This window comes from Octodon degus, unplaced genomic scaffold, assembly GCF_000260255.1.
Source record: "Octodon degus isolate 3935 unplaced genomic scaffold, OctDeg1.0 scaffold00008, whole genome shotgun sequence".
Taxonomy (NCBI): Eukaryota; Metazoa; Chordata; class Mammalia; order Rodentia; family Octodontidae; genus Octodon; species Octodon degus.
The window spans coordinates 16820774-16835805 of record NW_004524584.1 but is presented as its reverse complement, the minus strand read 5'-3'; the positions used below and the strand labels follow the sequence as shown (position 1 = coordinate 16835805).

Genomic DNA, 15032 nt, shown 5'->3' with positions numbered 1-15032 from the left:
CAATAGGATTGCTACCCCTGCTTTTTTCTGAGGGGCTGGGGCGTGTAGTATTGTTTCCATCCTTTAACTTTCAGTGTATGAATGTCTTTATGAGTTAAATGTGTTTCTTGTATACAGCATATTGTTGGATTTTGTTTCCTAATCCACTGTGCCAGTCTATTTCTCTTAATTGGTGAATTGAGTCCATTTAAATTGATAGTTATAATTGAGATGTGTTGACTTACAATTGACATGTTATTTACCTGTTGTTGTTTAGTCCTTTTTCTCCTGTGTTTCATTGTTTGCCCTATTTAATTGGTTCCTTCTGGTCTCCTTTGTGGAGTTTTGATCATTTTGGTTCCTCTCAGAACATCTTTCAGGAGCCTATGTAGGGTTGGCTTTGTCATCATGAAATTCTTTAGTTGTTCTTTGTTATGGAAGTATTTCACTTCTCCATCAAACTTGAAAGAGAGTTTTGCAGGATGTAATAGGTGTGTTGGATTTTGTTTTCATAGAGGACTTGAAGTACTGTGCTTCATGCTCTTCCTGCCTTCATGGTTTGTGAAGAGAAGTGTGCCATAATTCTGATGGGTTTTCCTTTGAATGTGATGTGTTTATTTTCTCTTGTGGCTTTCAGTATAATATTCTTGTGCTGGATTTCTTGGATCTTGACTATTATGTCTTGGTGTGTTTTTAATAGGGTTGAGGTTAGTTGGCGTTTTGTATGCTTCGGTTACATGAATGTCAGCTTGTTTCTTCCTATTTGAGAAGTTTTCTGCTATTCTGCCCATATTTTTTTAATGTCCTTTTATTGACTCCTTCTTTTTCATTGATACCTAGTAGTCTCAGATTGTTCATCTTTGCATGTCTTGCAATTGATGAATTATTTTTTCCTGCATTCTAGTTGTTTTCAAGAAATCTTTTGTTACCTTTTCACTAGCTGCACCAGCGTCTTCAAGATCTGAAACTCTGTCTTCACTTTCACTCAAATGGTTTTGCAAGCTTATGACTGAGATTTTAAGTTTCTCTATATCTCTTTGACTCTGCTTCATGCGATCTATTTCTTTCCTGTGTTGCTCATTCAAGGAATCCATCATATTTCTAATCTTCTCTATTTTTTTTTATCAATGTCTTCTTTAGAAGCAGTTATTCTTTTACTGCAGTTTTTTTTTCAGATTGAGTTTCCTCCCTATGTTTCCTTATTTGATTCTTTACTTCAGATGCTATGAGTTCAGAGAATTTTTTTTTTTTAAATTTTATTTATGTGTGTGTGTGTGTGTGTGTGTGTGGCCAGCTCAGCCCACCAGGGGGCAGGGCTGGCTGGCATGTGGTGCTGGGGGATTGAACCGCGGTCCCTGTGCTTTGCTAAGCTTGTTCTAAGTAGGTGCTTTAGACCACTGAGCCATCTCACCAGCCCCATGAGAATTCTTTTTTTATTTCAGAAAATAATTCCGCTCTGAGTTCCTTTATATCTTTCTGCTGTAGCTTATTTGCTCTCGACGCTATTAATTCATACATTTGAGTTGAGGTAGTGTCCTCTGCATTTGTTCTGGGTGGGCATTGGGTTTCCTCCATATGTTTCTGCATTTGATTCTTTACTGCAGATGCTATTAATTCAAGGATTTTTTTTAATTTCCGGTCTGAGTTCCTGTATACCTTTCTGCAGTTGTTTCTTTATTTCAGAAGCTCTTGATTCATTGATTTCAGCTGTGTGGTTCCCAATTTTTTCTGTGGTCTGAGATTGCATTTTTCTCCTTCTCATCATTGTGTATAGCACTGTCCTGTGACCTTTGTTGCAGAGCTTTGGTGCAGTTATAACCTTAGCACCTACTGAAATTCAGTTGCAGATCTACACAGTTCGAATTTATCCAGCTGTGCCTGGCTTGGGTCTGCCTGCTTTGCTCAGCTCCTTCCTGCTGCTGCCCTTGGGAATCAACCTGTTGTGCCCCTCTGGAAGATGTTCTGCTCTTGGACTAGCTGAGTGGTTCTGTCCCCTACTCTCTGCCTACAGAGACTGCACCTGCAGAGTTTCCCCCCTTGCCTATATGCCAGGCCTGAGCTGAGTCTGAAGGGGACAAGGGTGGTAGGGGAGAGAGGAAGCTCTCCCACATACTCACCTGGCCTGGGCTAGGGCTGGATCTAGGTGTTCTGAGAATGTGGCAGAAGTTCTCACTCACTGGGTGGGCGTGGGGGCGGCTGTGTAGTATTGGGGGGATCCCAAGGGCACGGAAGAGGGTCTCCCCTGTGCTGGGCCTGGGCTTGGACCAGACACATCTCATGGGTGCAGGTTAGCCAGAAGCTCTCCCACACACTCACTGGGCTTGGACTCGGGCTGGATCTAGGGGTCTTGAGAGCGAGGAGAGCAAGGCAGAAGTTCTCACTCAGCGGGCGTGTGGGGGGGGGGCTGTGGAGTGGTGGGGGTTGTTCCAAGGGCGCAGAAGAGGGTGTCACTCTTGCTGCTGCTGAGTTTGGACGAGACAGTTCCCACCCCCACTGTACTCTTAATAACTGCTTTCATTCACCCTGATGGGGGCTGCCAGTAATTCCTGTAGTTCAGATAGTAATCCCATCCTTTGCTCTTACACAGCGACTTGGGACAAGACGTGATTTGTTCATGTGCAATTAAAGGACACAGCAGTCTGAACATTTATCTTCTAATGTTTCTGAGACTGCTTATTATGTGGACAGGAAGGGAAAGAGGTCTTGGTGGAATAGGAAAAGCAGTGCACACTTGGTGATGAGGTCAGTTTGAACAGTAGTCATGCCATATAGGTTCACATTAGAGCTGTTAGAAGGCTTAGATGATATTGATATTCATTCTGCTAAGTTGCTTGCTTATAGATCACCCAGGTTAGGAACACTTGACAAAGCCTGGATCCACAACAGAGCTATGTGGGTAGGCAGTATTAGGGGCCATTCATCTTTCATACTCTTCCTAACTTGTCTGCATGATGGTCATATCTTGGTCATGAAATATGCATTAGGTATTGTCATTAAGTGTTCTTCTGGGAAGGAAGGATCAAATTTACATGTCTTTCCTTGGATGGGGATTCTTGGGGGCCAGCAGTGACAACATGAAGTTAATGTCTGATGCTGTCATATGATTCTGCTTTAATACTAGTTACTGGTCTTACCAGCAAACAGTGCCTTCTCTTGATCCTGAGGGGCAGCCTGGTCATTTTGTCAGATACTGAGCTTGCACTGGTCTCATCTCAACTTTTCCATTCTCTCTTTTGCTCTGTCTCTCTGCTGCCCCTGAACCTAGGAATTGTACTAGGACCTCAGCACTTTAATTTTTAAAATTTTGAGATGGGGTTTAAGTTTCCCTTTGTCTAGGCCTGGCTTGAACTTGTTATCTTCCTACCTCGACCTAGATCGCTGGGATTACAGATGTGTGCCACTGTGTCTCACTTCCGTACTTTATTTGAATATAAAGCCTCTCAATTTGGTAAAATTACCACCTTCTTTAGCTATTTAGGAAATTCCTTCTCTCAAGTAAAACAATCTGGGGCCAGGGAGATGGTTCAGTAGAAGTAAGCACTTCCCTGGCAAGCGCAAGGGCCTGAGTTCAATCTCCGGTTTCACACACACACACACAAAAAAAGTAAGTAAAACAGTCTGGAAAACCTTCCATCCCCCTCCTTTTGTGTGGTACTGGATTGAACCTAGGGCCTTTTACGTGGTAGGCAAGTGTGCTAAAGTCCATGCTGGCCTTGAATTTGGAATCTTCTTGTGCCCTCCTTCCATGTAGCTGGGATTACAGATGTGTGCCACTGCACCTCACTTGGAAAACTTTAATTCTATGAGCATGTTACTTTGTATGGGTGACATCTTGCCATTTCAGTTTAACTCTAGAATGGAGATGGCATCTGTAGGGTGTACTTTGTTGTTTTTTCATTATGTTTTGTAGGAGAGCCATAGCAGCTGTCATCAGATGGGGCATGTTGGCAACCTTGGTTTGCTAGTGTTTCCCCTCGTACTAATCACCTAGAATAGTAGCTCATAACCTTTGAGCTTGTGGTGCTCTTTCAGGATATAATGTAAGCCATAGGAAACCATAAGCTTTTGCAGGGATCCAGTGCTTCTAGAATTAGCATCTATCTGTCATTGTGTTTGTGCTTGTCAACAGTCTTCCCCAGTAAAACAACAACAGGTTAAATACCTCAGGGATTATTTTTCTCCCTTGTACTGGGGATTGAACTGAGGGCCTTTGCACTGAGCTACATCTGTACTCCCTCCCTCCTTTTATTACTTTTGAGACAGGGTCTTTGCTAAGGCAGGATTTGAACCTGCAGTCCTTCTGTTTGAGCCTCCCAGAGTGCTAGGATTACAGGTGTGTGCCACCATGCTCAGCTAGGGATTGATTATAATTAGACTGCCTTTCCTGTTAAGGCCTTTTAGGATGAGGAGGTCTCACCTAGGGTCTGGGATTGGGCCACTTCTACATGTGGAAAGAAGAAAGGTAAAGGAAGAAGGCTTCCTGCCTGACCAAAAGATGGGCACTCTGTTCAAGCTGTAAAAGTTCTCAATCTGTGATCCTCCCTAAACTGCATTTTTAGGCTTTATTACTGGGGATTGAACTTGGTCACCTGGAGACCAAGTAAGTGCTGTACCCTAACCTGGAATGACACCATCAGTCTGTAAAACACTTAGCCCTTGATGGTGTGTAGAGCTGTTGTTTGGCAGGTCTCAGGCAGGTGGGTCTGGCATTTCTGGCTTTCAGAGCACGAAAGCATTTTAAGGTTCTTGAGAGCTGCCATGTGCCCCCTGGTGAGCCTGTGGTTTGGATTTTTTTTTTTTTTTTTTTACTCCGAATGCCTTCAGGGCAGGTTTGGCTGGCTTGAGTTGTGGGGATCGAACCACAGCAACCTGAGCCTGACTGCTTTGTTGAAGCAGCCACTTAAAGAACTGAGCTAAGGGGCAGGCCCCGAGCCTGTGGTTTGGGAAAGGCAGGACACAGTGCTGTCTTGGGGTCTGGGAGGAGGGAGGCCTTGCCTTTCTTCCCGGAGCTCTTGCAGCAGAGAGGCTCCTAGGTGTGGTTTGTTTACCTGTGTCAGGAATATTCTTGGAACTTGACATCTTATTTTCCTGTTTTTCACCAAGAGGCTGTATTTGTACTGTTGGTGATGAACATTCATTTTCCCAGCCATTTTTGTTTATTTGCTTGCTTGCTTGTTTTTTCTTACTTTTGTGACTTTTGCATCACTACTATGCCTTTTCTTGGTTTTAGTTTGTTAAACATTTCAATTTGTTTTTCTCTAAGTGAACTTGTGAAGAAAGGAGGATCTGGGGACATGTGCTATTGGTCCATGGCTTGCCCCAGGAGTTGCTCCTCCAGGTACCTGGGAAGGGCTGACAGGGACTCTGCATCTTTTGTGCTCTGCTCTGCATGTGGGATATGAGTCTTTGTGCTTTTATAGAGCTCAGGTTCTGTCCCTGTAAACCTTGTTAAAATGAAGTGGGTACTGAGGCCTTTCCTTTTCCTTTGCTTGGCAGACAGAGCTAGATGCTGTTTTTCTGGTTTCAATCAGATAGACAAGGTCTACTCATCTTAAGGGTACTTTTGGCTCCCACCAAGTTTTACCCTTAATGGATCTTTCCAGACATGTCAGTGTGTTCACTCCCCACCTGAGAAAGCTGACAGTTGAGCAGAGGGTCCTTGTCTGAGACGGTGCCACCTTCTAGGGTGTCACAGCTGCTTCCTGCCTCTCATTTCTAGATTGATGGATCGTTCTCTGGTGTTACTACAAGCTGGCCTGTACTTTTCTGTGAATTTGTTTCCTTCAGACTATTTGCAGAAATGACAGAGGTGAATCCTAGGATTATCTCTGCCTATTATCAGGTAAGGACTGAGAAAAAGAGTGGCCAAGAAATTAAGAAAAGTTACTTTTGCTTGGACTCATCTTCTCTTTTTAGAGCTATAGGCTTGCCTGTGCCCATCCTATAGGATGCCAGAGTGTACAGGGCCATGAGGTTTGTTCAGTATTGTTAGTCCTGAATTTTGCATCCCAAGTGCTATGAGTGGGGCTTCAGACAGTGTGCTAGCCTGATCCCTTCAATGCCCCTAAGGTAGGAAGCAGTTTCCAAGAAGTCCAGGGCTTTCAAAAGGTAAGAGAGCAAGAGGTCCCAGGGCTGATCCTTGTTGCCAGCAACAGGTATATTCTCCAGAGCCAGCTCCAAGGAGTTAATTGATGTGTTTTCTTCTTTCTGGAAACTGGTAATTAACCCTGTTGAGGCATAAGTGTATGTGCTGCAGATGCTTCCTGTAACCCTAGTGCATAATCTAGTGTCTCCCTTACCTTTCAGCTGACAGCTCTGACAACTCTGATTTGGAAGATGACATCATCTTATCTCTGAATGAGTGAGGAGACATCACTATGTGGAAAAGATTCTTGGCACGCAAGAAACTGAGTTGTATGAATTGAGAATACCTTTCCTTTCCTTTCTCCCAGGGCTATTAAGGAACTGCATGCCCTGTATTCAGAAGATTATGGTTTAAAGTCTCACTGGAATCTGAGGGTCCTTCTAAGAACAATAACCACAAAAAGACAACAGGGATTAGGCCCTATTCTGCATTCCCACCACCTACCCCCACTAAGATGGACATATCTTTCCTCAAGGGAAAAAAACAAAACAAAACAAAAAAACAAAACATGCCTCAAGTTATTTCCAATATATTTTCTTTGTATAATGTTCTTTACTTAAAGAACAATAGTTTTTTATAAAACTTAAAAAAGAAAAAAAATACAACAGGCATTTATAACTGAGGGTATGAACTTATATCCACCATGTCTCTTGTCTCTGCACTTCATTTTCTTTGGAAGAAAATGATGTCTAAAACACAAGAGAGGCATTTTTACATACATATTTAAATGAAAAGGAAAATCGTGGTTTCTTAAATTGATAAGGATTAAGAATATTTTATTATAAATATAATATATGATTTTTTTAGCCTGTTTTGTTGCCTCCTGTGCTGTCAGGTTAATTTGTTTTCTGTCATGCCAGAAGTAGAGAAGGCGGCACTGGTGTTTGCTGAGGAAATGCCTAAATTTACCCCCATGGTCTATTGGTCAGTATGGTCACTGTGGATATTGGTTTTGTGGAGTTGAGGGAACTTAGGATATAAGTTCACTCCCTCTATTTTTCTTTGTGATTCAGTTTTTCAAAACCTTTTTTCCTCCCCTTGCTCCCCAATGTGGAAATTACAAATCAAAGGCCTTTTTCTTTAATGTAAAGTGTATTTATTTAAAAAAAATACAAAATAAAACTACAAGTCTTTGTTTATGGCCTTTCCCTATTCTCTTTTTACCAAAGTAGGATCTCCCTTGCCTTGCAGCTCTAGTAGGATACACAAAAGATGGTTCCAAGGGAGGCAAAGCAGGTTAATGGTGAGAACATTATGCCCCCTTAACACACCCCTGGAGAACAGTAGCTCAGTGAGTGTCTTGCTAGCCCTGGCCTTTGGTTTGGGTGGAGGATCTGCTTTGGGGAGGGATAACAGGTGGGGCAGAGTGCAGGGTGTGACCGCAGCAGCTTAGCACTCCACCCCCCTATATTCTGGATCAGTTGGGCAGCTTGATCATTTGGAGGAATGAATGGACTGACAGAGCTGAAGAGCATTTCAGCCATCCCTGTGGTAGGGGTCTAGACTGCCATTCCTATTCTCTAAGGGCAAGTGATACAGGACTTTTGGTTTTCCAGTCCTGCTGCTTGAGGGCCAGTTGGGGTTTAGTCAGGCTGAGTTTGCATCTACTTCAGGGATGCCTAAAATTAGCCTATCCTTAAGACTAACCACCAGAGAAAGTACCAGGGACTCCTTTTTCACCCTACTTTTCTTCACACAATAAATTGAGAACTCTGATCTCTCCAATTTTGCCTGCAAAACAGCTTTTAGTTTCTGTTACATAGAATACAGCTAGACTTTTCTCCCTTAGTGAGAAGAGAGGGGGTGCATTTAATTGTTACAAAGTAAACAAGCAACATAAGACAGCTAAAACTCTCCAGGGGCAGGTAAACCCTGCTGGGCTCAGGAGCAATGTACAGCGTGTCATGTACACTGAAGTGGGCCTGAGCCACACAGGGACCTCTGGGTCCTCTGAGCAGAGGTCTCAGCTCCACATTTGCTTCATGCCTCAGCTTTAAGTGGTGGCTAACACTAACCAGAATAGCCTGACTGCTGGCACTGCTGCAGTCAGGAGCCGTGCATGCACACTAACAGCGGAACGCCTCCATTAGTCTGCCAGCTCTTGAGAGCACCCACAGGTCTCTGAGGTGGAGATGGGCACATCTGATAGGACAGCAGAGTTCTGGCTGACTTGACAGCATACCCTTAGGAAAATGCCGTAAGACCCACCTACCCTTTTCCCTTATTCTTCTAGGGGTCAAAATAGGAGTCACTTAGGAAGAAACATAAAAGACTACAGTCTTCACTGCCTCACACTCTCCCTTAACAGCCTAGGACCTGATCCCAGGTGCATAACTGCACTGCACAGTGCACTTCCAGTTCTCATGGGTAAGTCATGAAGCAGCCATTCTTGACCAACTGACCTAGGCCTGAGAGGTCCACAGAATCTGCTATGTGTCTACAGCCAGAGAAAGGAAGTGGAAGTGGCTGAGGTCCAGGGAAAAGGGAGCCATACAGTGGGCTGTGACTCTTTACCAAAACTCTGTGGCCAGAGGGGATCCTTCGCTAAGGAGGGGTGGACAAGACTTTGGTGTTTCCCACTCCAGCTTCCTAAAGATGCAAATCTTTTACCTGGTTCAGCCCTGGGGCAGTTGGGAGCCATATTCTCTGAAGGAAGGTAGGCAGTTCAGAAGAGCCATGTAGCTCTGCTCTGTGACGTGAAGACATGCAGAACAAACTGCAGTGCACTTCACTCAAGGCTCCCTCCTCGGCAGTGCCACCTTCTCATCTGAGTACTGAGGTGCATAGTGGACTTGCTTATACTTGGCAGCTGTGGCTACAGCTCAAGTAGAAATGGGCAAATAAACATGTTCAACATTGTGTTTCTTAATGTTACAAATGCATTTGTTCTCATGATCACTGGCCTAAGCCCAGTATGTGGTACTTTCCAAGGCCCAGTCTCCTGTTCCTTCTGTGTTTCCATGTAGTCTGTAGGGAGCCCCAGCCTGTGCAGAGAACCTAGTTGAGATCCCATGGTCACCTCTGTTGGCTGGAGAGTGGGCCAGACCTGGAGTATGGGCTTGGTCAGAACCTAGTTGCCTCTTCCCAGAGCTTTCATTCCTCAGACCAGACACGCTGCACACATACACACTGCTGAATGCTGTTTGGACTCTACTGTAAAATGACGGCTCCCTTATGCTCTGGGTTTCCTCCCTGGTCCCTGGCCCCAGTGCCCACCTACCCAATTAGACCAATGAGAGCAGAATTCTAAAACTGCTTGGGCTAACTTTCCCTCCATATCCTTTCCTAACTCCCGCCTGGTTTGAGTGGCTTTGCACAAGCACTTTACCTAAACCTCAGAGACAAATACCTCATCTTTTTTTCTTTCCTCTGATACCTGGTATCACATTCAGGATCTTGTACTTGCCAGGCAGGCATTTGAGCTGCTAAGCTCTAAGACCTCAGTTTTGAAAGAGACAAATGTTGTTTCTCTGTGTTCTTCTGTTATTGGAGCAAGACGCTGTTCGGTCACTTACCAAGGATACCTTCCCAACCCACTGTAATCTGCAACAGCACTGTGAAGTACTTCATTGGGGATTCATCATTCTCCACAAAGCTGTAGGTGTGCCTGGGCCTATCTTACATCAGCCCTGAATGATAGAAGGGACAGCCAAAAATCAGACTCCTGAGTAAGAGTTAACCAAGGCAGGTAGCCTCAAACCCTCTACAGCCTCCATGATTCCTGAACTAAGTAAGGCTAGAAAGGATCCTGGGGCGAGATCAGACCAGAGATCCTATAGACCAGAAACGTCCTGGAGTTTGTGAGCAACAAGACCTTTGGATCAATATTGCACTGCTTTTCCACACTCAAGAACACAACAGCTTGAAAACTACCCACTGTCAAAACAGCTTTTACAGTTGGGCACTTTGCCCAGCAACCACAAGTTGAACTGATGGACACACCCATAGGTCAGAAAAGCCAAACCAAAAGCAGCAGTAGCTGTTGGCACAGATATTCCTTAGGCTCACCCCTTCCTCTGCAGAGGATCTCATCAGGTTGGTACCCAGCAGGGCAAAGGACTGTTTGTGTGGGCATCAGCTAAGATTAAAAATGAGTTCTCACTCAGCTTAAGAACTGATAGCCACCAAAATACAGCAGGCCTCTTGGACACAGTAGTGCCAGAAATGAGACACGGGATGTCCTCCATTCTTTGAAGAAAAAACTTGATTAAACCCAGACACTAAACGGATTAGAAATCCATCCTGACAAAGGTTTTACTGACAATTTTCCATACAGTTAGTCAAAAAATAAAAAAATACAGAATACAGCAGACAGTATCTCATACACTAGAGAAGTCAACATAACAGGTTCTTTTTGTGGGAAAAAAATCCCCCACAATCTAAGAACTTAGATTTAGTGGTGGACAAAATTTTGATCCCTATACCAAGTGAACCAAATTAATCCAAATCCAGCAGAGAATTCAAACCAAGGGAACAGGAAGAGAAGCAGATTTGAAAAGTAACTGCTTTTGAGTTTGGGTTAGGCAGTGTCTCTCACAATCACTATCACCATGTGTTCTTCTTCCAGCTTGCCCAATGTCCTCAGTGCTGACTGCAGATACTGCTGTGAGAAGTCGCAGGGTGGGAAGGCATACAGCATGCCCGTGATGTCTCTGCCCTTGGACCCCCCCACTGGCAGGCTGATCACACCTGCAGCCTGTTTCTGTTTCAAGTAGGAGACCAGGTTCCTGAGAAGCCGCCTCTGCAGGCCTGGTTCCACTGTGGCCATCGCATCAGTGCCAGGCCCACTGGGGGCTGCTTGGGTGGCTAGGAGCACGGCATAGCCATTGGGACTTCCCTGCTTGATGCGTCGCGTGACCTCGTCAAGCTTGGGCTGGTCCAGTCGAAGGCGCTGTGCGATTTTCAGCTGGGTCAGCTTGCTCCCAGAAGAGTGGTCTTTGAGAAGACCACTGATGACTCCCTGGTCTCCCTCTAGTATATGCATAGATGTTGGGAAACAGCTGTTTTTCAACACTAAAAGCCCATTCCAACCCAGCTGCAGCGTCTGAGCATACTCTGAAAGAGTCTTCAGCTTTTTGGTCTCATGTTTTGGCTCTTCGAGAGGCTTGGGCTCGGCCTCAGAGGTCCGATGATTGCGCTCGCTCTCTCTCGTCTTCTTCCCATGGGAAGAGTCTGGAGCTTCGTGGTGGTGGTGGTGGTGACTCCGTTCCTCAGGCCCATATCTGCTGTTGCTGAGGGAGTTGCTGCCTGACTCCTTGTTCCCTTCACCAGAGTGGTTTTCCTTGCGGCTCCGTTCAGGGGTACGGTCCGAGCCACGATCAGTCTGCTGCCCACCACCCTTGGTCCTGCTCCGTTCCTCATATGGAGAATGAGTCCTCCCTCTGTCACTGGAAAGGCTCCTCCGCTTGCGCCTGTCTTCCCAGGTCTTGGGCATGCCTCTGTCCCCTTCCCCTCCCCAGCGCTCACCGCTCCGGCTGCGCACTGAGCGACTATAACCCTCCAGACTGTTTCTGCGGTCAGAACTTTTACTGGGGCTGGTCCAATCCCCTTCCAAAAAGGTCCTGTCTCGGTCTGAGTATAGAAGGTGTGGAGGGGTCCTATCTCGCACTCGCAAGTCTGCATCCAGGGTTCGGTGCCGGGTATATCCATCTGTGAGAAGCTCATAGTGCACAGGAAGGGGAGTGGGCTGGTACTGCTGGGGATACCGAGTCTCTTCTGCTTTGGCAAAATCTACCCGGAGTCTGCGATCAGGGCCACCCAAAGGAAAGCCCCTCATTTTTGCACAGGCCGCCTGGGCTGCATCCAAACTTTCGTACTGGATATAGGCAAAGCTGTCTCCTTTGACGTGGTCAATGGTCCGAATGCTTCCAAAGCGATCAAACTCCCGTGCCAGGGCTGCCAGGGAAGTGTTGGGTCCTAGGCCACCCACCCAGAGGCGAGTTGTGGGGTTGGCCTTGCCATAACCTATCTTAATGGGATTTCTGCCAATCACACGGCCTGACATGGCCACCTTGGCTCTGTGGGCCATGTCCAGGTTCTGGAACTTGAGGAAAGCATAGGCCCCACCCTGCCCTCGGGCAGGCCTCTTGATAACCACCTCCTCAATGATACCATACTTCTCAAAGGCCCGACGCAGCTCCACCTCGGACACGCTGTGGTCCAAGTTCCCGATGAACAGGTTTCGAGTGGCCCGCTGGTCGTCCTCAGGCATCAGGTCCTCTTCGCACATGGCAGGGTAGCCGTACGGGCGCCCGCGGTCGTCATACAGCCCGTAGTAGTCTAGGGCCCGCTCTCGGGACAGTCCCACGGCAGCGGCAGCGGCATCCAGGGCAAAGGCTGCAGCGGCGTGCCGGGCTCGGGGCTCGCGCAAGGGCGGGGCAGCGACCGGAGACAGCGAGCGCTGCTTGTACTGGTAGCCTCCGTGCAGCGGCAGGTAGCCAAGCGGGTCGGCAGGCGCGGGAGGCCCCGGAGGCGGCGTGGTGGCAGCGGCACTACTGCTGCTGCTTCTCCGGCTGCTCCCGCCACCGCCGCGCAGGTACACCGGCTCCACCTTGAGCGGGCGATCATACAGGAGCAGCTGGCGGGCCAGGGCGTGCTGGCGGGCCTCTCGCGCGTCCTGTGGATGCCGGAAGTTCACGTAGGCCACGCGCCCCAGCTCAGGCGTGTGCGACAGGCGCAGACTGATCTCGCCGAAGCGCTTGAACTGGTGGAATAGCCGGTCCTCCAGATGCTCGGCGGGCAGCGCGGGGCTCAGGCTGCTGATGAGCAGCGTCTTATACTCCGGCGCGGCTGCAGAGCCAGGACCTACTGGTTCGGCTCCGGGAGGCGGGGGCGGCGGCGGCAGTGGAGATGCGCGGGGAGACGCGCTCGAGGCGCCCGGGTCCCCCGAGGCCTTGCTGCCGCGTCCACCGCCGCCGGCTCCAGAGCCCGAGGAGCGTCCGCTGCTCGCACGGTGATTTGCGTCCCCGGCGCCGCGGCCGTCGCGATGTCCTCCGCCGCCGCCCCCGCTACCGCGGGGCTTGTCGCGGGCCCGCGCTGGAACTGGGTGCTTGGCGCCGCCGGAGGCCTTATGCACCGCTCGCCGCCCGCCCGCCTCCGCCTCCCGTTCGCGTTCCCGTGGCCGCTTTGCCGACGACGACGAGCCACGCCCGCTCGGGCTGGAGTCTCGCTCGCTCTGCCGCTTCATGGCGCCGGCGCGGCGGGCGGGCGGCCCGCGAGTCCTTCACAGCGGCGGCGGCGGCGGCGGCCCAGGAGGCAGCGCCCCCGGCGCCGCCATCTTGGACAAAAGGACTCGGCGCGGCGGTGGCGGCGGGGCGGGGCGGGACAGCGCTCAGGGGCTGGGCTTTGAGTCATCACGCTGCGACGGCTTCCCCACGTGACCGTGAGGCAGAGGCGACGGCTGCGCCAGGGTGCGTCATCTCGTTGCGCCATACGATGTCACGTGATCCAGCGACAAGCGGACAAGGGGAGTGGGGCTGCCAGCTCTGGCGCCACCGTGCTGTTAGCTCGGTGAATGGTCGAGGCCCTGCGTTGTGATCGGAGGTGTCCCAAAAGGCCACTGGCAGGACGACCTACGCTAGCTTGGTGGTGACCGTGCTGGCTGGAGTTAGGAGCAGCAGCTTCCGTTGGTACCAGCGTCCGAGGACTTGGCGCAGCGAGCACTTTCCACTCCCTGCGGCTGGTGCACATCCCTGTCATCACACACATTGAGGTTTGCCAGCAGCGGTCCAGTTAAGGCCATAAGAGCAATGGCTGTCTCGTTCTCACTACTCCAGCCGGTGACACCTGGCTATGTTCTGCACAGAGCTAGAGATAATCCACCTGCAGTTTAGAGTTGGAGTAAGCTCCTTGGTGCCTCAGTCCAACCTTCTGCTGTGGGAATCCGGGCAGACAGCAGGCTAGAAGGCAGGGCCACAGAGTCGGGTGAAGAAGCCAAGCACAGATAATACCTGCTGTTACCATTGCTTGCCGTGCTGACCCCTAGGTCGCCAGTACTGTTCATGTCCAGGTGCGGTGAGGGAAGACTGCTCAGGCCTATTGGGTAAGCTTTTATTCTTCAAGGCCAGTAGTTGAAGCCACTGGAATGCCTGACCCAACTTCAGACACAGAACCCATAGGGTAAGGAAGAGTGCACCTAGTTTTTCTCTCCTCTCAAAATCAGAAAGCAATAGGTACTTTAAGAAGCAAGGTCTTGGAAGAAAACAGCAGTAGGCTCCATAGTCAGCTGTAAGGCCCCTTACAGGCAAAGTGAACTTAGGAGCTGCACGAATGAAGTGACCTGTAAGACCAGCTCTTGAGAAAGCACAATTTCTTACACCTTCCTTTCCTCTGGTTTCTGCAAGGTGGAGCCACAGCTTGCATGGATAACTTAAGAAACGACACCAGAAAGCAGCCAAAAACCAGACTCCGTAGAAATTCTCACAATTGTTATCTAGGATAAATAGGCAAAAGGCAGGCCTCCCACACCACTTATTTGTATAAGCCGACTGCTGCCAGTCTTAGAAAAATCCAAGTACCATCAGAGGATGTTAGACACGAGACCTAGGCTGTAAACCCTGATGAGCAGGTAGGTAACCACACAGAGCATCGTTAGAAATGTACATACTGTGGTTATGGAAAAACACTCCCAGTGTGTCCTCAGCCCAGATTATACTGAGCATTGATGTAAGGCCCTCCCATATACTACAGACTCTACCTCTGTGCCTAGGAACAGTGCAGCCTCCAGCCCCTTCTACTGGACCAGGGGAGGCAAGGTGCCAAACTCCAGCTCTTCTCTGGCTGAGATGTCCAATGCACTCTAGTCCTAAAAAATCAACACATATTAGCTTCCCTCAACCAGTGTCCTGCCCTGGTCTTGTAAGCACTGGTGGGCTGAAGAACACATGGGAATACACCCCAAAACTCTTAG

General features: G+C 48.5%; 2 protein-coding genes across 4 annotated transcripts in view; one reads left to right on the top strand and one right to left on the bottom strand.

Moving 5' to 3' along the window:
- The window catches only part of Dcaf1 (DDB1 and CUL4 associated factor 1), a 77490-nt gene extending 70227 nt beyond the window's left edge, over nucleotides 1–7263 (top strand). Inside the window, exon 24 of one of the 3 annotated variants that reach the window (XM_004625145.2) lies at nucleotides 6286–7263. In XM_004625145.2, coding sequence (XP_004625202.1) covers nucleotides 6286–6344 — 59 coding nt within the window. In that variant the 3' untranslated portion in view covers nucleotides 6345–7263. The other 2 variants (XM_023706323.1, XM_023706320.1) reach the window with 2 other exon arrangements.
- A 3359-nt stretch (nucleotides 7264–10622) lies between these two features.
- Rbm15b (RNA binding motif protein 15B) lies at nucleotides 10623–15003 on the bottom strand. The gene has a single exon (XM_004625144.2). The coding sequence runs from the start codon at nucleotides 13308–13310 to the stop codon at nucleotides 10644–10646; it is 2667 nt and encodes an 888-aa protein (XP_004625201.1). The 5' UTR covers nucleotides 13311–15003; the 3' UTR covers nucleotides 10623–10643.
- Between the last annotated feature and the right edge of the window lie 29 nt (nucleotides 15004–15032).

Bases quoted from the DNA above. Each gene is read 5' to 3' on its own strand.
- Rbm15b (XM_004625144.2), bottom strand. From the start codon at position 13,310: ATGAAGCGGCAGAGCGAGCGAGACTCCAGCCCGAGCGGGCGTGGCTCG.